General features: G+C 47.6%; 1 protein-coding gene across 1 annotated transcript in view; it reads right to left on the reverse strand.

Annotated features, from left to right (window-relative positions):
* Positions 1-19431: 19431 nt before the first annotated feature.
* LOC129705752 (doublecortin domain-containing protein 2-like) overlaps positions 19432-22182 on the reverse strand; it is a 125671-nt gene continuing 122920 nt past the window's right edge. The window contains exon 9 of the mRNA XM_055649533.1: positions 19432-19567. Within this exon, the coding sequence (XP_055505508.1) occupies positions 19432-19567 (136 nt within the window). The remainder of the gene's footprint in view (positions 19568-22182) is intronic.

Genomic DNA, 22182 nt, shown 5'->3' on the forward strand with positions numbered 1-22182 from the left:
TCTTCACATTACCCCTGCTTTAACGTGCTTAGGGTCATTGGGTCACAATAGCGTGAAAGCAGGCCCTTCGGCCCAATTTGCCCACACAGGTCCCAGCTACACTAGTCCAACCTGCCTGCGCTTAGTCTAAATCCCTCCAAACCTGTCCTATCCATGTACCTATTTAACTGTTTCTTAAATATTTGGATAGCCCCAGTCCCAACTGCCTCCTCTAGCAGCTGGTTCCATACACACCACTACCCTTTGTCTGAAATAGTTACCCCTAGTATTCCAATTAATTTTTTTCCCCTTCACCTTCAACCTACACCCTCTAGTCCTCGATTCCCCAACTCTGGGCAAGGATTGTGCATCTACCTGATATATCAAACATAGAAACATAGAAAATAGGTGCAGGAGTAGGCCATTGGCCCCTCGAGCCAGCACCGCCATTCAATATAATCATGGCTGATCATCCAAAATCAGTATCCCATTCCTGCTTTTTCCCCATATCCCTTGATTCTGTTAGCCCTAAGAGCTATATCCAACTCTCTCTTGAAAGCATCCAATGAGCATCCTTCTGTGGCAGAGAATTCCACAGATTCACAACTCTCTGGGTGAAAAGGTTTTTCCTCATCTCATTCTAAATGGCCTTGAGGGGAAGCTCATTAAATAAGTGAGGAAGAATAGTAAGATTAAACGAGTACTTACCAGTACGAAGTTTGATCTGTATTTTATGAGGAGTTACGATGAGGGATTACGTGAAGAACCCACCCAGCGCGCAGGCGCGGCATACTTCCAAGCAGCGGTGTGGAATCACAGATAGACACTAGTTGAAGTAAAGATAGTGAAGACCAACGAGACATTAGTCCGAATTTGATCTATATAATGAGGGTGGGAGCGGAGGGCACGTAATCCCTCATCGTAACTCCTCATAAAATACAGATCAAACTTCGTACTGGTAAGTACTCGTTTAATCTTACTATTTTACTTCGGAGTCACGTGAGTGACTACGTGAAGACTTCAAAGGTCTGTGATTTCAAACCGTGTAACAGTTATATCACTCACTGCCGAAAGATCATCGAGGGAGGAAGTGGTAGCTAGAGACCAACAAGTTTGTTTAGTTATAAAATAAATATTTATTAACTATAACAAAAAACAAAATAGCTCCCATGGGCTTTAAATCATAACTTTGCGGTTTTTAAAACGGTATCCGCAAAGACGTCCTGTTCCATCAGCGGTTTCTTGTAAAATCGTTGGAATGTCGATTCCCTTGACCATCCCGCTGCTCTGAGGATGTGGTCGAGGGGAACCTGCATCCTATCCGCCGCTGAGGTGGACGCTGCCCTGGTTGAATGGGATTTAAAAACATTTGTGTTAATCCCTGCCATGCTGAGGACCTGTTTCAACCATCTGGATAATGTTTGTTTGGCTGGTTACCCCGTCCAAAAGGCTTTCTGTGGCTAACCCATAAGGCTTTCTCTCTCCCTCTTAGCGTTTGGGTTGTGTCTAGATAATGATGAAGGTGGGTCACCACACACAGCCTAGGTTCTGGAGGGTAAGCCCGGAAGATCAACGGGGAGTTTGATGTACCTGGTCTACTTTGTTTTACCAACCCCGGCATGGTGAAAGTAATGGTATCTGGGGTGGTCACCATGTAGTTCAGATTTAGCTGATGGAGCGACTGAACCCTTTGAGCTGAGACAAGCGCCATGAGCATGAGGGTTTTGTAAGTGGCCTGTTCCAGGCTCAGGGATCCCACCGGAGGCCAACCTCGAAGGTGTGTCAGAACTACACTCACATCCCACATGTGAGTGTATCTAGGTGTAGGGGGTTTGGTATTAAAGATCCCCTTAAGGAGTCTGATGACTAGAGGGTGGGATCCCACACTATGCTGTTCTATCGGCATGATGTATGCGGACAGTGCGCTCCGAGCCGTATTGATGGCACTGTAGCTCATCTTGAGATCATGGTGCAGGTGGGCCAGGAACTCCAGCACATCCGAGATCGAAGCCGTCTTGTTGGATGTCCCTGCGTCCAGACAGTACTGTTCCCATTTCCTGATGAAGGTCAGGTACTGTTTCTTGGTGGAAACTCGCAGGGATGCCGACATGGTGGTGATTGTTCTGTCTGATAACCCCAATCTGTTGTAAGGCCTGTTCAAAATCTGGAAACCAGGAGTTTCAATTTTTGGTGGCATGGATGGCTAATGCCAGTTACCGGGTGAGTCAATAATTGGGGGTGGTGTTGAAGGACCATTGGTGTCTCTACCACCATGTCGTGGAACATTGGGAACCATGGTTGGGTAGGCCAGTCGGGCACGACCAGAATGCCAGAGGCTGAGTCTGCCTGAATTTTCTGGAGTACCCGACTGATGAGGCAGAAGGGAGGGAAAGCATAGAAAAAGAAATTTCCCCAGTCCAGCGTGAAGGCATCTACCGCTGCTGCCTCTGGGTCTGGTTCCCAAGCCACATACATGGGTAGTTGGTGATTTAACCTAGACGCAAACAAATCTATATCTGGCGTACCATATTGCTTGATAATTTTAGCAAATAATTTTGGGTCCAACATCCATTCGATGTTGTCGTTGAATTTTCGTGACCTGGTGTCCGCCACTAAATTTAGCTTGCCTGGTAAATAGGCAGCTGATAGCCAAATATGTCTCTCGACACACCATTGCCAGATTATAGCAGTTAATTTGTCGCATGATACTGATTTAATGCCACCCATGTGCTGGATATAAGATACTGCCGTAGTGTTGTCGATCATAATTCTAACATGCACGTGCCGCATACCAGATGCATATGCTTTTAGCCCATAAAAGGCGGCGAGCATTTCCAAAAAGTTAATGCCCAGTGATTGTAGTAGCGATGCCTCTGAGTTAGTCCATCTGCCACCTGTGCTGTCTATGGAGTTAGTAGCTCCCCAGCCTAAAGCACTGGCATCCGTTGCAATGGTTATGTTAGGATTGGTTACGGCGATAGGACTGTGACTGTGCCAAATATTGTCAACCCACCACTGAAGTTCTGATTTGGCTTCAGCGGGTAAATCCATTTTGCGATCATAATGCCCCCTATGAAGGCGTAATGCATGAGTCCTTGCTCTTTGTAGATTTTGATAATGCAAGGGCCCATGTTGGGCAGCCGGAAATGCTGCTACTATAGAGCCAATAACTCTGGCTACATGCCGTATTCTAGGTTGCGGTGTAGCAATTAAATGGCTACAAGCTTCAATGAGTGAAACTGTTTTGTTTCTGGGCAGAGTGACAGTCATGTGAATCGTGTCAATAGTGAAGCCTAAGTAATCCATGTTAGTAGTAGGCTCCAATATTGATTTATCTGGGTGAAGGATAAAAACCCAAAGTTTCAAGGAGTTGTTTAGTGGCTAACACTCCTGCGACAGCTTGTTCCCGTGTTCTTCCTAATATGAGAACATCGTCCAGATAGGCCACTACTAAATGTTTTAGTTCTCTCAATTTCTTCATGGCCACTTTAAGAATTTTCGTAAATAGTCTGGGAGCTGTCGTTAAACCATTGGGCAAAGCTCGGTACTGCCATAGCTGGCCCCTCCAGATAAATTTCAGATATTTAAAGTAATCTTTATGAATGGGTACCAAATAGTAAGCATCTTTGATATCTATGCTTGCCATGTAGTATCCCTTGGAGATCAGTTGTCTGGCAGTGACAAATGTCTCCATTTTGAAATGTTGATACTCAACAGACTGATTGAGTGATGTCAGATCAATAATAATGCGACATCCACCATCTTTTTTGGTTTTGAGAAAAATATTTGATACAAATTCTTGCGGCTCGTGTGTGGTCATTTCTATGATGCCTTTAGCCACGAGCCGATCAAGTTCAGCTTGTCCTTCTACCTTCTCAACTGCCGAGGGAAGGAACACCCTTTGGGGCATGTGCTGAACTGGCGGTTCTACGCCTGGTTTGAACTCAATTTTGTATCCACTAATACTGTTGAGTATAAACTGATTGTTAGTAAGGGAGCACCAAACATGCTTGAAGAACCTCAAACGTCCCCCTGTTAATACTACACCCTTTGTCTGTGTATGTTGACAGGAACCAGACCCACCTACCTCCATGTTCACTTGTGGGGTCGTTTCCGGTGGGTCTGGCCCAAGGTTGTCCGTGTTGGTGCTGCGGTGGGGCGGCGCATCTTCCCACGGCTCCGCCCTGGGCCCCGCTCTAAAAAAGAGCACTGGGGGTAGTGGGAGGCGGTCACCAGGCTTTCACCAGCTCGGTATCTGCTGGTGGCTGCCGAGGCGTGCGGCCAACTGGGTGTCTTCACCCTGCTCGGTCCTGGCCCTGCCCTCATGAGGCCTACTGGTTTTGCCGCCTCTTCCAACTCCTTGAGCCTTTTGGCCAGATCCGCACCAAATAGCAGCGCCTGTCGTTCGGGCGCTGGAGCTTTACAGAGGCCGGCATATGTTGGGTTGAGGGCAGGCCTGATGTTGTCCCGCCGTAGGTTGTTTAGCTCATACGTGGTGCTGCACATCAGTGCGAGGGCATCCTGCTGGGGTATGGTCAGGTCTTCATCCCCAACGGACCGAGCAAAGGCGGTGACGGCTGCTGAGTGGAGCTTCAGGACTCGCTGCATTTTGACCTCCTGAGCCCTTATTTGCTGCCCCAGCTGGTTCCAGATCTGCCCATTGACCGTCTTGACCCTCAGCGCCTCGCAATTTTCTGGCGCGATGTAGTTGTCAAGGGCCTGCTGGACAGCCTTGTCCTGCAGCGGGTTGTTGGACAGCCTGTTTATAGTTGCCGCCATTCTGGGTGGCAACACCATCCCAGTTGTTGGTGGTGCCGCATATCGGCCCACTACACCCAGTAGCTCTTCTTCCGGCACGCCCGGCATGCTGACGATATCCTCCGCCTGCCCTTGGGATAGGCCAGCCCAGTCCTGGCCTCCCTTACTGCCCTCGAACATAGAGGGTACAGAAGGGTGTGGAGAGGAGGAGGCCAAAGCCCGTCCTCCTGGGAGATGCCGCATCTCCTCATTAATCATACGCTCGAGGAGCTGCCTCATGCAGCTTATCCGAGCGTCTCCCCTTTTCGGTGGGGGAGAGTGTTCCCGTTCCTCCGATTCATCGGAGGACACCGGCCGGTCGGTTTTCTGTGTCGCCTTCCTCCCTGTGCGGGGCGTTGAAATCTGCAGCACTGGGGGCGGCTTGGTGTCGGGTGAGCGGGAGCGTTGAAAAAGCTCCTCCGCTGCGAGAGGCTGCCGTCCCGCTATGGACCCGTCCTCGGGTGGAGTAGGGCAGGCAGTCCTCCTGGCTGGTCGCTTGCGAGAGGCCATTATTCTCTCTAGCGCGACTCTGTAACAAAAAAGGCACTTACCTGAGGTCTCGTCTTTATGCTGCAGCTGGAGAGCCTGGCTCCAGCTGCTGCCGCTGTTGCACTGCTGACGTAATGCCGCGCCTGCGCGCTGGGTGGGTTCTTCACGTAGTCACTCACGTGACTCCGAAGTAAAATAGAACGTTATGATGCCCTCTGACTGAATTGAGCTGGGAGGAGGACCATAAAGACCAACATGAACTTATTTGGTGACATGTCTCTATTTGAGCATATATATATATAGATGTTATGAATATATATGACAGACAGACAGACAGACAGACAGACAGACAGACAGACAGACAGACAGACAGACAGACAGACAGACAGACAGACAGACAGGCAGGCAGGCAGACAGACAGACAGACAGACAGACAGACAGACAGACAGACAGACAGACAGACAGACAGACAGACAGACAGACAGACTTGAATGCAACTTCAACTCCATATGAATTAATGAATGAATTAATGATTGATTGAATGAATGAATGAATGATTGAATGAATGGATGATTGAATGAATGAATGAATGAATGAATGAATGAATGGATGAATGAATGGATGAATGAATGAATAAATGATTGAATGAATGAATGAATGAATGAATGAATGATTGAATGAATGAATGAATGATTGAATGATTAAATGATTGAATGAATGATTGAATGAATGAATGAATGAATGAATGAATGAATGAATGAATGAATAAGGTTATTGGCCAAGTATGTACACATACAAGGAATTTGCCTTGGTGCTCCGCTCGCAAGTAACAACACAACATATAGTAACAATTAAGAATGACACATAAAACATTAATAATAAAACATTATACTTTAAACATGTGAATTAAATAAAATACCAGAGCAAAAGGAGGCTACGGACTTTTGGTGCCTGCCTACATTCCTGCCTAGATCCCACCTCTCCACCCCCATCCCATGACTTCTCTCCCTCGCCCTCCAGCAATCCATCTACCTGTGCTTCAGGAGCTATCTGTTGGAAGGAACTGCAGATCGATGTCAGGCTGGGCAGAGATAGAATGTAGTTTCTTAAACGTTGGGATAGTCTCTGCCTCAACTACCTCCTCTGGTAGCTTGTTCCATACACCCACCCCTTTGGGTGAAAAAGATACCCCTCAGGTTCCTATTAAATCTTTACACATGTATACATAAAAACACATGTGTATACATAACAACCCCCCTCTGTTGTATTTTACAAGCCAACATCGCCGTATATCCAACCACTAAATGGGAGGTCAATGGCTGAGCGTTCTACTTTCACTGTTACTGGGACCCAGCAGGCCAACCTCCAGAGCACCAGATAACATCAAAGAATGCAAGCCTTCTGCAGCCTGCTCGGGATTGGAAAATGGAAGTGGACTTAGAAAAAAGGACCTAGAAAAAAAGGCCCCCAGACATCGTGGCTACAACACTCCGGCCTGACATGGTCCAGTGGTCCACAACAGCCAAGTTGGCATACGTTGTGGAATTGACAGTTCCATGGGAAGATGGTGTTGAAGAAGCTTATGAGAGGAAAAAGACCAAGTACTCTGAACTGGCAATTAAAGCTTCCCAGAATGGCTGGAAGACCAAGATTTTCCCTGTCGAAGTGGGATGCACGGGATTTGTTGCTACATCTATGACCAGGCTATTAAAGAAAATGGGGGTGAGGGGTCGCTCCCTCCAACAAGCAATCAAATCATTATCAAATTCTGCAGAAAAAAGCAGCAATTGGATTTGGATCAAAAGGAGAGACAACAATTGGGCTGCAAGATGAAGACAGTGGGGTATGGAATTGAGGGGGTGTAACTGGGATGCCAGGTATCACCGTTGAGCCCTCTGGAGATGTTGTGGGCTTATAAATGAAATGTCAAAGAAGGAGGGTGCCCACCTGATGACCCCGATGACGTACCTACCCTACCTTTCATCACTCCAATCCCACTGCAAAGAGCAAGAGTGCCAACTTATTACAGGGATTGAAACATCAAGTCCTATTAGCTCCACTCCCAGTCACCTCTTTTCCCACTTCAGTGCATGGAAAGCTTGATACATGGGTCAATGGTGTTTCTCTTGTCACGTGTGCAAAGAGCAAACACACAGTGAAATTATTTTCTTACAACCAGTCCAGTAGATTATTGCTATACCTGAGCACATTCCATGTTGGCAAGTATACACAAATAGTCCACTGATCCCGCATGCAAGAGGCGCCATGTTTCAAAATCCACTGTGCGCTCTAGGATTCATGAGCCCTGCCTGGACCAGGCAAGTCCCAGGCTGCTGCAGGCCATCAGCCATCGGCTTCCTTGGGAGCGACATCCCTCTCCTTGCCCATCCACCTTAGTTCCCCACAGGCGCCTCCCACAGCCAACCTTGAGGGCGCAATAAGGAACACTGAGAAGTCCTTGTCCCTTTACAAATATTTTTTTGTAGTAAAGAGGTCCCTCGAGTGTAATCAGTGGAATAAAAGTGGAGGCATCACTTTAACCACAAGATGCTGTCTTTTTAGTGTCAAAGGTTATGGGGAGAAGGCAGGAAAAGGGGTTAGGAGAAAGAGATAGATCAGCCATGAATGAATGGCGGCAGGGGCGGAAAACCCGGGGGGGGGCCAGAGGGGACACGTCCCCTCCATGTTTTGAGAGGTGGGGGACATCCCCCCCAAGTTTTTGTAATCGGGATTTTAAAACCCGGTGAAATCTCTGCTTTCCGCGAGACAGTGGGGGTGGGACTGATGATCGAGGGCGCCGATTGGATGAGAGAGACGTCAGTCAGCAGGCAATGGGGGCGGGACATGATGATTCAGCGCGATGATTGGAGGAGGGAGGAGTGAGGGGGGGTGTGTGGGACTGAGGATAGAGTGCGGTGATTGGAGGAAGGAGACGTGGCACAGACCTACGCCTCATCCGTAGCTAGGATCGATCCCGGCCGGGTCTCCGGCGCTGTCCTGTCCCTTCCCGAGTACCCCCCCCCCCATGGGTGGCCAGAGAGGTCGGCAGCAAAGATCCTCCGCTATAGGATCTTTGGTCGGGAATCAGACGGGCCAGCGCAGAGAAACAGCACTAAATCCAGCTCAACTCTGCCTGTCCCACCAGGTGAGCCTACAGCCTTCCTGGACGCGGGAAATATGGCCAGCGCAGAGAAGCAGCGTTGGTATCCCGTCAGTCCAGGCCAGACTGTAGTTAAACCGGTGAGACAGGCAGAGTTGAGCTGCATTTAGCGCTGGATTGAGTCTCCGAAGCCTCGAGCGCGTGTGTGTGTGTGTGTGTGTGTGTGTGAGTGTGCACATGCGCGCGTGGCCGCCAAAAAATTGTGTTCCCCGGTCCTCTCCATGTTTTGATAGAGAGTTCCGCTCTTGTATGGCGGAGTAGACTTGATGGGCCGAATGGCCTAATTCTGCTCCTATTCCTGATGACCTTATGACAGTGTCCATGATTGCTATTTCCACCTCTCACCCTCTTCTTTTACTTTTCTGGAAATGCCCAGTATTAAGGGTAATCCAGGCCTTTAAACATGAAATTGTCCAGTCTGGGCCACAAAGACCAGCCCTGCACAATTTGTATCCAAGGGGGTGGGGGGGGGGGGGGGTGGGGGGGGGGGGGGGGGGTGGGGGGGGGGGGGGGGGGGGGGGGGGGGGGGGGGGGGGGGGGGGGGGGGGGGGGGGGGGGGGGGGGGGGGGGGGGGGGGGGGGGAGGGGGACTGGACAACATGCACATCCTCCTGTGAGGAATCTCAATGACTGCACCAGTGCTACTTAACACACAGTGGATTCCTAAGGACTTCCAAGACCGAGAGATTTGGTTAGGATGGAAGTGCAGATACTGGTTGGCACCGACTCTCTGGGGAAGAGGAATAGGCGACGTTTTGGGTTGAGGTCCTTCGTCACGCTGAGAGATTTCTTGCTCTATCCCATTCTCAGCGATGGACAAGAAATCTCCATCTAATCAAAAAACAATGCTGGGGAATTCCTCTCCTAATAACTTCCCTCTGCAGAAAGCCCTTTTGCATGACTTTACCTTCACAATCCTTCTGGTTGGAATCCAGTCCCAATTATTACAGTCAATACCATTTTTATTTTTACATTGTGCTGACGAACAAAATGTAAGAATCATCTTGCATTGAAATTGGACTAGAGTGTGGAATACAGTGATACAGTCATAGAGTGATACAGTGTGCAAACAGGGCCTTCGGCCCCACTTGCCCACGTAGGCCAACATGTCCCAGCTACACTAGTCCCACCTGCCTGCATTTGGTCCATATCCCTTCAAACAAGTCCTATCCATGTAGCTATCTAACTGTTTCTTAAACATTGGGATAGTCCCTGCCTTAATTACCTCCTCTGGCTGCTTGTACCATACACCCACCACACTTTGTGTGAAAAAGTTACCCCTCAGATTCCTATTAAATCTTTTCCCCTTGAACCCATGTCCTCTGGTCCTCGATTCCCTTAGATTCTGTGCATCTTCCTGATCTATTCCTCACATGATTTTATACACCTCTATAAGATTACCCCTCATTCTCCTGCGCTCCAAGGAATAGGACCCAGCCTAACCAACCTCTCCCTATAGCTCACACCCTCTAGTCCTGGCAACGTCCTCGTAAAAATGAGGATGACTGAAGGCTGTGGACATAATTTTTTTTAAATCTACTATAGATTTCATTGCTTTAATATTTTACTAAAGCAGGATTAACCCCAGCCTTACCTGTTTGTCCTTCTTGGATATGATTTATCGAAAATAAGTTCGTTATAGGGTAACTTCTTAAATTTATCTCTACCCACGGCAACATAGTATCCTCCATTCTCAAGTTCTGAGCCGTCATTGACGGACCTTCCATCCAGGGTGTGAAGCCTAGAAGATATTACGTGCAAGCAGAAAATGGTCACATTGAAATAAAATTAAGGATGATCATGACATAAACCACGAGCAACATCTTCACAACTTGGCTCAAGGTGCAATGAAATAAGTACCCCAGATTCAGATTCAATTTTAATTGTCATTGTCAGTGTACAGTACAGAGACAACGAAATGCATTTAGCATCTCCCTTGAAGAGCGACATAGCAAACGAGCGACATAGCAAACGGTAATAGTGCCTATGTTGTTATTTAGAGCATTGGGACTTAAGAATTCAAACAAACCCATGCAATAATAGGCGTTATCATTCAGCTAACTAGGAACACAACGTATGTGGATGCAAGATTCAGATTCAGATTCAGATTCAACTTTAATTGTCATTGGCAGTGTACAATACAGAGACAACGAAATGCAGTTAGCATCTCCCTGGAGAGCGACATAGAATATGATTTCAATAAATAAATCTATTTACATGCATACAGTCATAGTGTTTTTCCTGTGGGAGGTGTGTCCGGGAAGGGGGTGATTGGCAGTCACCGAGGTACAGTGTTGAGTAGTGTGACAGCCGCAGGGAAGAAGCTGTTCCTGGACCTGCTGGTCCGGCAACGGAGGAGGGTAAACAGTCCATGGTTGGGGTGAGAGCAGTCCTTGGCGATGCTGAGCGCCCTTCGCAGACAACGCTTGCTTTGGACAGACGCAAGGGGAGTGGAGGGGAGTGAGGAACCGGTGATGCGTTGGGCAATTTTCATCACCCTCTGCAGTGCTTTCCGGTCGGAGACAGAGCAGTTGCCATACCATACTGTGATACAGTTGGTAAGGATGCTCTCGATGGTGCAGTGGTAGAAGTTCACCAGATGAGACAGATGAACCTTCTTCAGTCTCCTCAGGAAGAAGAGATGCTGGTGAGCCTTCTTGACCAGAGTTGAGGTATTGTGGGTCCAAGAGAGGTCATCAGAGATGTTGACCCCCAGGAACCTGAAGCTGGAAACACGTTCCACCTCCGTCCCGTTGATGTGGATGGGGGTGTGCGTGCCGCCCCTAGACTTCCTGAAGTCTACAATGAGCTCCTTGGTCTTCTTGGAGTTAAGGGCCAGGTTGTTGTCAGCGCACCATGCTGCTAGGTGCTGGACCTCCTCCCTGTAGGCCAACTCATCGTTGTTGCTGATGAGGCCAATCACCGTTGTATCATCTGCATACTTGATGATGGTGTTAGTACCATGTACAGGTGTGCAGTCGTAGGTGAAGAGGGAGTAGAGGAGAGGGCTCAGCACACAGCCCTGTGGAACGCCAGTGTTCAGGTTGAGGGTTGAAGAGGTGTGCTTGTCTAACCTCACAGACTGGGGTCTGTTGGTTAGAAAGTCCAGTATCCAGTTGCAGAGGGAGGGGTCGATGCCCAAGTTACCGAGTTTGGTGATCAGTTTAGAGGGTATAATGGTGTTGAATGCTGAGCTGTAATCGATGAACAGCATTCTTACGTAAGTGTCTCTGTTGTTGAGGTGGGAGAGGGCGGAGTGAAGTGCCGTTGAGATGGCATCCTCCGTACTCCTGTTCTAGCGGTAGGCAAACTGATAGGGATCCAGTGTGGGGGGTAGGCAGCCTTTGAGGTGTGCCAGGACCAGCCTCTCGAAGCCCTTGGTGATGATGGGGGTAAGTGCAACTGGGCAGAAGTCGTTGAGGCTTGCCGCAGTGGAGTGTTTTGGCACTGGCACGATGGAGATGGTTTTAAGGCAAGTGGGCACAACTGCTTGGGCAGGTGACAGGTTGAAGATGTCAGTCCAGACGTCTGTCAGCTGCGCAGCACAGGCCCTGAGGACGCGCCCGGGGATGCCATCAGGGCCAGCAGTTTTACGTGCATTAGTCCTACTCTGGAACTGCAGATGCTGGTTTACATGTCGGCACTGCGCCTGTACTCAATGGAATTTAGAAGAATGTGCCAAATGGAATAAATCCTATCACTTATGACCTTATGAATTTATGTTAATTGAAGGCACAAAGTGGTGGGCTAACTCAGCGGGTCATGCTGCATCACTGGAGAACACGGATAGATGACTTTTCAGGTCAGGACATCTTCTTCAAGCGGATTGTAGATGTGGGAGGGGGTAGAAAGCTGGAAGAGAGGTGGGGCAGGACAAAGTCTGGCAGGTGATACGTTGATAGAGGTGAGGGGGATTTTTTTAACAGGCAGATAGATGGTGGACAACGGCCAGAGATGAAAAGACACAAGGTGTGAGACAAAAGGATTGAAGAGTTGTGAATTAAGATCATGCTCATCTGTTATAGGAGCAGAATTAGACCATTTGGCCCATCAAGTGTAATTCGCTATTCAATCATGGCTGGTCTATCTTTTCCTCTCAACCCCATCCTCCAGAAATAATAGGGCAGAAAGTTGAAGAAGGGATAAGACAGTAAGTAAGGTCAGGTAAAATCAGGAGCAATGTGAGAAGAATACTGAACTAAAGGTGTGATATGGGGACCGCACGGTGGCACAGCGGTAGAGATGCTGCCTTACAGCGTCAGAGACCCGGTTTGATCCTGACTACGGGCGTTGTCTGTATGGAATTTATACGTTCTCCTCGTGACCGGCGTGGGTTTTCCGGGATCTCCCGGTTTCCATCCACACTCCAAAAACGCGCAGGTTTGTAGGTTAATTGGCTTGGTAAAAATTGTAAATTGTCCCTAGTGTGTGTAGGATAGTGTTAATGTCCAAGGATCGCTGGTCGGCTTGGACTCAGTGGATCAAAGGGCCTGTTTACGTGCTGTATCTCTAAACTAAGTTACACTAAACTATTTGAATACACATAGTATACAGAACAAAGGAGATGGGCTTGTAGCGCAATTAGAAATTTCTGCCTGTGCTGTTCCACCGTTATTCCTGCTATCTTCATAACAAGAGGATTTCAGTATAGGAGTAAAGAGGTTCTTGTGCAGTTGTATAGGGCTCTGGTAAGACCACATCTGGAATATTGTGTACAGTTTTGGTCTCCTAATTTGAGAAAGGACATCCTTGTGATTGAGGCACTGCAGCGTAGGCTCACGAGATTGATCACACACACACACACACACACACACACACACACACACACACACACACACACACACACACACACACACACACACACACACACACACACACACACACACACACACACACACACACACACACACACACACACACACACACACACACACACACACACACACACACACACACACACCTCTGAAGAAGGGTCTTGACCCTAAACATCACCCAGAGATGTTGCCTGTCCCGCAGAGTTACTCCAGCTTTTCGTGTCTATCTACGGTTTAAACCACCATCTGCAGTTCCTTCCCACACACACACATAATATGTATGAAGAAGGGTTTCGGCCTGAAACGTCGCCTATTTCCTTCGCTCCATAGATGCTGCTGCACCCGCTGAGTTTCTCCAGCATTTTTGTGTACCTTATATATATATATTTTTTTTTTTACATGTGTGTGTGTATATGTGTACGTGTGTATATATATACACACACTGAACCATTTTTCTTGTTTATTATATTGTTTACAGTGTACTATGTTTTCATATTCTGTTGTGCTGCCTTCTCCGTCGACTGTCACCTTGTCGTGGTGGAGAAGCTTGTGTGGACCTGCGATCCTGAGAGCGATGCTGTCTAGAGCTATGCTTCTGGTAGGGCCACCCATGGCGGTAAGGTCGAGGGGGAGGTCCCTGACAAAGAGCAATCCAACCAAGACCTCAACGGTGGAACAGGCGGAGGATGATGGCTAACTTTAGTGAAGCGTCACAACGGCTGGGAAGGCATATGAAGGCTGCAGCAGAACAGGGTCTCTGGTCGTCTTGGACTCCACGCCACTGGATCCTGACCCAGATCTGTCAAGAACCGTGTGGTGGCTGGCTGTGCACCAGTCTCCCCACATTAAACAAAGTCACGCACAGGCGTCCTCCCAAAAGAGAACAGTCATACCCTGTACTTGTTTTGAGTGACCGCCGATGATTATGTGCTGCTGCAAGTAGGAATTTAATTGTTCTACCTGGGACAAATGGCAATAAAACACTCTTGACTCATCTCTTGACACTGGCCATTAAACTCCAGTCAAAGAATGCCAGCAATTATCCTGCCCTACACAACTGGTATTCCCAGCAAATTACTCACCTGCGTATATTATCCATCCCAAGAAGATTAATCTATTAGTTATTTCCAGACAACTAGATTAATTTAAGAGTTTAAACCAGAATTTGGCAGCCAAGCAGTGCAGCGCAAAAGGTATTTCACTCAAGTTAAAATAAATTGCTGCAATTTAAAAACCAAACAGGGCATAAAGATAGGGGTTGGTAAAGCTTTAAGCCTGTTAGTAAAATGACCCATTTATTTCTACACCAGAAGTGATAAATGAAGGGCACGACCTGAAACGTCACCCATTCCTTCTCTCCAGAGATGCTGCCTGTACAGCAAGTTAGTCCAGCTTTTTGTGTCTACCTTCATGATAAATAGTAAGATTAAACGAGAACTTACCAGTTTGAAGTTTGATCTTTATTTTATGAGCAGTTATGATAAGGGATTACGTGATGACCCCGTCCAGCATGCATGCGCGACATTCTTCAAAGCATCGGTGTGAAATCACAGACAACAGTAGATGAAATAAACATAGTAAGATAAGAAGAATTAGAATACCAGTTGACCTTTATGATAGAGGGCGGGAGCGGAGGGCACGTAATCCCTCATCGTAACTCCTCATAAAATAAAGATCAAACTTCAAACTGGTAAGTTCTCGTTTAATCTTACTATTTTACTTCGGAGTCACGTGTGACTACGTGAAGATTTTAAAGATCTGTGATTTCATGCCATGGAACGAGTCCATGCTTCACTCACTGCCTTAGTTGACCAGGGGAGGAAGTATGCTATCATATTCAGACATGAATAACGACAATAGTAACCTCCCTCACCCGGGAGGAACTATGAACAGAACCTAACATAGAGTTCGTAAATACCCCCGACCTGGTAATGGGTTAGTACTAAATGTGTGGAAAATTGTTAGATTGACCATCCTGCAACCGCTAGGATGTGGTCCCGCTAACTTCCATAACCCTGCTGCTGAGGTTGTTACAGCCTTGGTGGAGTGATTTGAAATGTCAGTATTTACTCCTGTATAAGCCAGACCCATAACCACCTGAAGATGGTCTGAAGTGATACCTTCTTTTGAGGGTAGATGTAACTAACAATATTGCTAGTTCAGAGTCTCTAGGCTCTAGTGATCTAACATTCTGGTGTAGATGTGTGACCATACACAATCGAAGGTTCATGGGATATGTGAACATCTAGTTTGAGATCTGGTGCCCCTGGTCTATACTGCTTGACTAAGTCATAACATAAGTGTTATTTAGTCTGCAGATATAATCATCCTATCCAGTCAACGTTTATGTAATGACTAGACCCGTAGTGCTGCATGCAGGGCTATGAGCATAACCACTTATAAGTGAGTTAGCCCAAGGACAGGGATGTAGCTGGAGCCCTTCAGCGAAGCGACGTAGCACAACGTTAACACCCCATATCTCTGCGTCCCTAGGCCTGGGAGTTTTCGAGTTGCAGATTTCCTTCATAATCTAGAGCTCAGAGGGTGACCCCCCATAGTAGGTTCTACTCCTCTCAGCCAGTATGATGAAGAACTTTGGTATGGTAGATGGCACTTTAGACATCATGATTTGTCAGGCCCTCATATGAGCCTGAACTACAAGACGTCAGTCATCCGTGCCAAATATGTAATATAATTATAAAACAAATACCTCCCATCTCCTTATGAGGAAATATTGATATTTTTTGGTGCTATCCCTGCGATCTGCAGTGAGCACGTTCATGGTTGGTTTAACAACCCCAGCCGCAGGAATGGTCTTTTCAGTCTCTGTAAGTCAAAGAATTGATTATGTCATGCTGAGGACGGTTTCCCGCATCACGGCTAGATCAATACTTGTATCTAGAATAACCATATATGGTTCTATCATTCCCCACATCGGTGGGAACCATGGCTGACTAAGCCCGGCAGGCACTACAAAAATGCCTGAGGCGGGAACTTACTGAATTTTGCAAACCCGTCTGATGAGGCAGAAATGAAGGAAGACATAAAAGAACATTCCTCCTTAGTATAGCTAGAATGTAACCAACGCTACCGATATGCCACATATTTTCCACTGGTGATTGAGTCTGGATGCAAGCTTCTTGGTCTTTAATGTTCACGATGTATTTTAATACTTTGTGATCCAACACCCATATTGTGTACCGTAATGAGGTTTGGGTAAACTATCACCGGATATTTTGACTTGTTTGCACCCATGTAAAGACATTTTCCACCACCGAAGTGTATCAACTTGGACTAGAGCATACAGATTAGGCATATTCGCATAACCTTTAATCCACAGAATGCACCCAGTGTCTATAGGTAGTTGCTACCATGTAACTGAGAAATTGGTAACTCTCCCATCCACATCTGTAACTAGATGGCATGAGCAATTTCTCATCCTGAACAATAGCATCAGTTTGTAATTTAACTGAAAATTTGCTGATTTAGTAGAATAGCATAGCGCTGGTAACAATGACCACATGGTACTTGAGTGCTTACTTCTTTTGCATGCTGTATAGTTCTGATTGTGCAAAGGCCTAAATAGCACAGCTGTAAGCCAATTATACTTGATGAACAGAAGGTTGCTTGATCAGTTTTGTTACGGGCTTCAATTAATTCCAATCCCTTACCTCAGGGCGGAGTCCCAGACAATTAAATAGAGTTAAAGGTAATCCAAATCATCAATAAAATCAGTTGGTATCAACTTAAATTTATCTGGACAGATGAGAACCCAATTTCTCAAATGGGTTTTGTGGCTGATACAGCTAATTTAGCAAAAATACAGCGTTTAATCTCATCCAGATAGTTCTTAACAATATTTTTTTAACTCTGAGCAGCCGAAGTACTCATCCAACCTTCTTGTAAATAGTCCACAACCCCACGATTCGGAAAGAACCAGACCCACCTACCGTTATGGTACCGGTGGTTTTATGGTAAGCCCAAAAGGCCCCCGATGCGGGTTCGATTTCCATCCTTGATTGGAGCGTAGGGCTGCTGGTGTATGTGGACCCATGTCTTTCCAGGTGCATGGTAACTCCCAGCCGGCACCTGTTCCTCGGACATGCTTCCGAGTTCAGAGTCAGTTGCCAACTGACTCCTCGCACTCACCTTCGCAGAAGTGAGTTTTGTAGGCAGCCCTGAAAAGGGTGCTGCCACAGGCTCGCGAGGAGAATTGCGCTGATTTGGCCCTCCCTGGCCAATTAGGATGGGTAAAACGTCCGAGGACGAACCCATGTCGGAGGGGATCCTCCTGGCCTGACTTCAGTCTAGGCCTTTCAGTCTCCTGTTTTAGCTTTTACCCTCCTCGGGCAGCCGGAGTCTGAAGTCGCCACCGGTTACCCGCTCTTCTGCGCTCCTAGCCGTGTCTTCCACACGGTCCCCATAGCTGGGGTGTTCCCCAAGCACGGTTCTACCCGCAGTCTTCCACACGGTCCCTGTGGCTGAGGTTTCCCCCACGCACGGAACTACCCGCAGCTTTTGTACGGCCCCCGTAGCTGAGGTTTCCCCCAAGCACGGTTCTTCCCGTGGTGTTCCACGGCCCCCGTAGCTGAGGTTTCCCCCACGCATGGATCTACCTGCAGCTTTTGCACGGTCCCTGTAGCTGAGGTTTCCCCCAAGCACGGTTCTACCCGTGTTCTTCCCGCGGTCCCTGTAGTTTGGTTATTCGCGGTCTTCCCATGGTCCCTGAAGTTGGGTTACCTGCGGTCTTCCTGCGGTCTCCGAAGTCGGGTACCCGCGGTCTTCCCCCGGTTCCGGAAGGCAGGTTACCTGCAGTCTTCTGAGGTTCCGTGGTCCCCGCAGCCAGGCTTCTTCCTGCGGTCGGCATTCCCCATGGCCCTTGTAGTTGGGACCTAAAATGCTGGCGAAACTCAGTGGGTGCAACAGCATCTATGGAACCTTGTAGCAGGAATCCTTGCAGTGTCTGGAGCCGGGATTTCCCCTTTGAATGCTCCCTCGGTTTTGGGAAGACGTACAAACTCTGTACAGACAGCACCGTGGTCAGAACCTCCCCCACCCTCTACTTTCAGTCAGAAGAAAGGTCCCGACCCGAAATGTCACCCATCCTACCCATCATTTGTCTCCAGAGATGCTGCCCGACCTGCTGAGTTACTCCACCACTTTGTGTCTATCATTGGGACCTGTAAAAGGTGAGCTTTCCTATTGATTTGACTAAAAAATTTCACAGAAATCCATTGGAGCAGGGGGCCAGAGGGGTCACGTCCCCCCCCCCCCCCCAAGTTTTTGTAATCCGGATTTTAAAACCCGGTGAAATCTCCGCTTTCCGCGAGACAGTGTGAGTGGGACTGATGATCGTGGGCGCCGATTGGACGAGAGAGACATCAGTCAGCAGTCAATGTGGGCGGGACATGATGATTCAGCGCGATGATTGGAGGAGGGAGGATGGGGTGGGTTGGGTCTGAGGATAGAGTGCGGTGATTGGAGGAGGGAGACGTGGCACAGACCAGCCAGGATCGATCCCGGCCGGGTCTCCAGCGCTGTCCCGAGTGCCCCCCCCACTGGTGGCCAGAGAGGTCGGCAGCAAAGATCCTCCACTATAGGATCTTTGGTCGGGAGTCAGACGGGCACGGTGCCCCCAGGCCCACAGCCAGCGCAGAGAAGCAGCGCTAAACCCAGCTCAACTCCGCCTGTCCCGCCAGGTGAGCCGACAGCCCTTCCTGGACTTGCGGGAAATATGGCCAGCGTGGTGAAGCAGCGCTGGTATCCCGTCAGTCCAGACAGGGCTGTTGGTTAACCCGGTGAGACAGGCAGAGTTGAGCTGCATTTAGCTATGGATCCGCGCGTGTGTGTGTGTGTGTAAGTGTGCGCATGCGCGCGTGGCCACCAAAAAATTGTGTCCCCCGTCCCCTCCATGTTTTGATAGCGAGTTCCGCTCTTGGGCATGTGTGAGGCTAGTCTGCTGAAGGCACGGTCACCAGTGATGGAGTGAAAACAAGTTGGGGATTACACAAAAGACCTGATATTTTCCACCTCAAAGAGTCTCATGCCAAAGTAAAAATCCCCATGCTGTGCAACAGAATTTTGATGTCTAAATCTTTGGCCATGCTACATGGTACAATCTCCTCTTGCTGCTCAAGCAACTGCATTACATTTCCCAACAGGCTGTGAATTCAGCTGCTATCTTCTTTGGGACTTACCTTCTTACAGCACCGGTCCTGAGGTTCACTTTCTCCGTGATAATGGCGAGCACTTGTTCCCACTGGCCCAGCACTCTCTTTGGGATGAGCAGCCGGATTGCTGGACTCAAGAGGTCTCCATTTGCAATCACACTGTGAACAGAAGTGAAACATGTAGGCGTTCGAATACGAGATTATAGGTAAAAGGAGCAGAAGACAGCATCCACCCTGGAACTACCTCACCTCCCGGTTGTTGGACACTTTAATTCTCCTTCCCATTCCTGCACAGACCTTTCTGTGCTCAGTATCCTCCATTGTCAGAGTGAGGTTAAACACAAATTGGAGGAACAGCATCTCATATTTTGCTTGGGCAGCTCACAGCCCAGTGGTATGAATATTGACTTCTCTCACTTCAAGTAACCCTGGCATTCCCTCGCTCTCCTCTGTCCCTCCCCCACCCAAGTTACACCAGCTTCTCATTTTCACCCAACAAACAGCTAACGGCCTGTTTCCTTTATCATCGTTACTTTCTTGCAATATCTTTCATTCATTGTTCTTTATCTCTCTACATCACCGTCTATATCTCTTGTTTCCCTTTCCCGTGACTTTCAGTCTGAAGAAGGGTCTCGACCCGAAACGTCACCCATTCCTTCTCTTCAGAGATACTGCCTGTCCCTTTGCCCCCTTCTTCGGTTTAAACCATCATCTGCAGTTCCTTCCTACACATCCAGCCCCTAGTGGCTGCTCCATCACTCTACGAGATCATGGCGAAATGTTATCACAGAGCAACACATTCTGCACTAATTCCTTTTTCCCTTCATATCCAGACATCTATCGATTTCTCTCTCAAGCGTGCTCAGCAATAGAAGCTTCACAGCTCCTCTGGGCAGAGTATTGGGAGAGTATTTCCACGCTGTATGACTTTATGACTCCCTTTGACTAACCAGGTAGCCATTGATAAGGCAGGCAAATGGGCACCCACACCTCTATGCCAGATTTCCAATAAGAGAAGTCCAACGTTGCAGGCAGTAATGGGAGCTATTGCAAGACATGCTTCGATACATGATAAACTTTTGTTCTCATTCAGCCATAGAGCCATAGCATCATACAGGGTGGAAACAGGCCCTTCAGCCCAACTTGCCCGCACCAACCAACTTGTCCCATCTACACTAGCCCCACCTATCTGAATTGGCACATATCACCCTAAACCTATCGTATCATGTACCTGTCCAAACGTTTTTGAAAACATTGTGGGGATACTACCTGACCTAATTACCTCCTGTAACAGCTGATTCGATATCCCTACCACCTTTTGTGTTTAAAAAGTCACCCCTCAGGTTCCTATTAAATGTTTCCCCCCCTCACCTTAAACCTATATACTCTCAATCTTGAGAGGCAGTTCGCAGTTCTATTTCTACTTTATACTTTATTCTAACAGAAACTTCAACAGAGCTTAGATATGAAAGGTTTAGAGGGATGTGGGCCAAATGCAGGCAAATGGGACTAGCTTAGATACAGAATCGTGGTCGGTGTGGACATGTTGGTCAGAAGAGCCTCTATGTGCTCATGAAACAGGGTTGCTGCCTTACAGCGTTTTCCGCACCAGAGACCCGGGTTCAATAGACAATAGGTGCAGGAGTAGGCCATTCAGCCCTTCGAGCCAGCACCACCATTCAATGTGATCACGGCTGATCATCCCCAATCAATACCCCGTTCCTGCCTTCTCCACATATCCCCTGACTCCGCTATTTTTAAGAGCCCTATCTAGCTCTCTTGAAAGCATCCAGAGAACCAGCCTCCACCGCCCTCTGAGGCAGAGAATTCCACACTCACCACTCTCTGTGAGAAAAACTGACTATGATCCTATCTATGAGTGCTGTCTGTACGAAGTTTTACGTTCTCCCTGTGACTGCATGGGTTTTCTCCGAGATCTTCGGTTTCCTCCCACACTCCAAACACGTACAGGTTTCTAAGTTAATTGGCCTGGTATAAATGCAAATTATCCCTAATGTGTATACAATAGTTTTAATATGTGGGGATCGCTGGTTGACGCGGACTTGGTGGGCCAAAGGGCCTGTTTCTGCGTTATATCTCTAAACTAAACTAAATATTCTCTTCTGCGCTCCAAATTGTCAAGAAAGTGAAATCTTGCTGTTGTCAAACAGAAGTAATGTTATTTCATAAACACTGCTTTGACCTGTTATTCTCCAGTGTAGCATGTAAAACAACATCACATACTTGCATGCAGCTGGAAGAAAGGAAAGCTTCTGTGTGAGTTGTATTGTTCTTAATTTGGTAAACTCTTAATTGAGACAATCACTTGAGAGGAGGCAGTGACCTGGTAAGTGAATTGGAGCCCAAAAGCACATTGACACGAAATACTATGTAACCTGAATGAATATCTGATAGGTTCCTATGATGCACAATTCCATTTCATTAACGGCAGACCAAGTAGAAGTTTTTAATTAACGTGGACTTGTATAAAGGAGAATGGGTAGTTTTGTTTAACGTCAGTGAACTTTGGATGCACTGAGCTATCCCAATTGTTCCAATGTCATTAAAGAATCACAGAAATTCACCATGATGAAAAAAAGGTTCCTGTACTTCAGAGAAGTTCTGATGAGAGGAGACATTTTGCTTTTGAGCTGCTTCACTATTCTGTATTTTACGAATGGAGCTATTCAGGAAGCAAGGAACTCCACCCTGTGCCAAGCAGCAAAAAGTATTACAGCCAGGTTCTCTTTACCCAGCGTATATTTGTTTTAAAA

The sequence above is a fragment of the Leucoraja erinacea genome, chromosome 2, assembly GCF_028641065.1.
Source record: "Leucoraja erinacea ecotype New England chromosome 2, Leri_hhj_1, whole genome shotgun sequence".
NCBI classification, from domain to species: Eukaryota; Metazoa; Chordata; class Chondrichthyes; order Rajiformes; family Rajidae; genus Leucoraja; species Leucoraja erinaceus.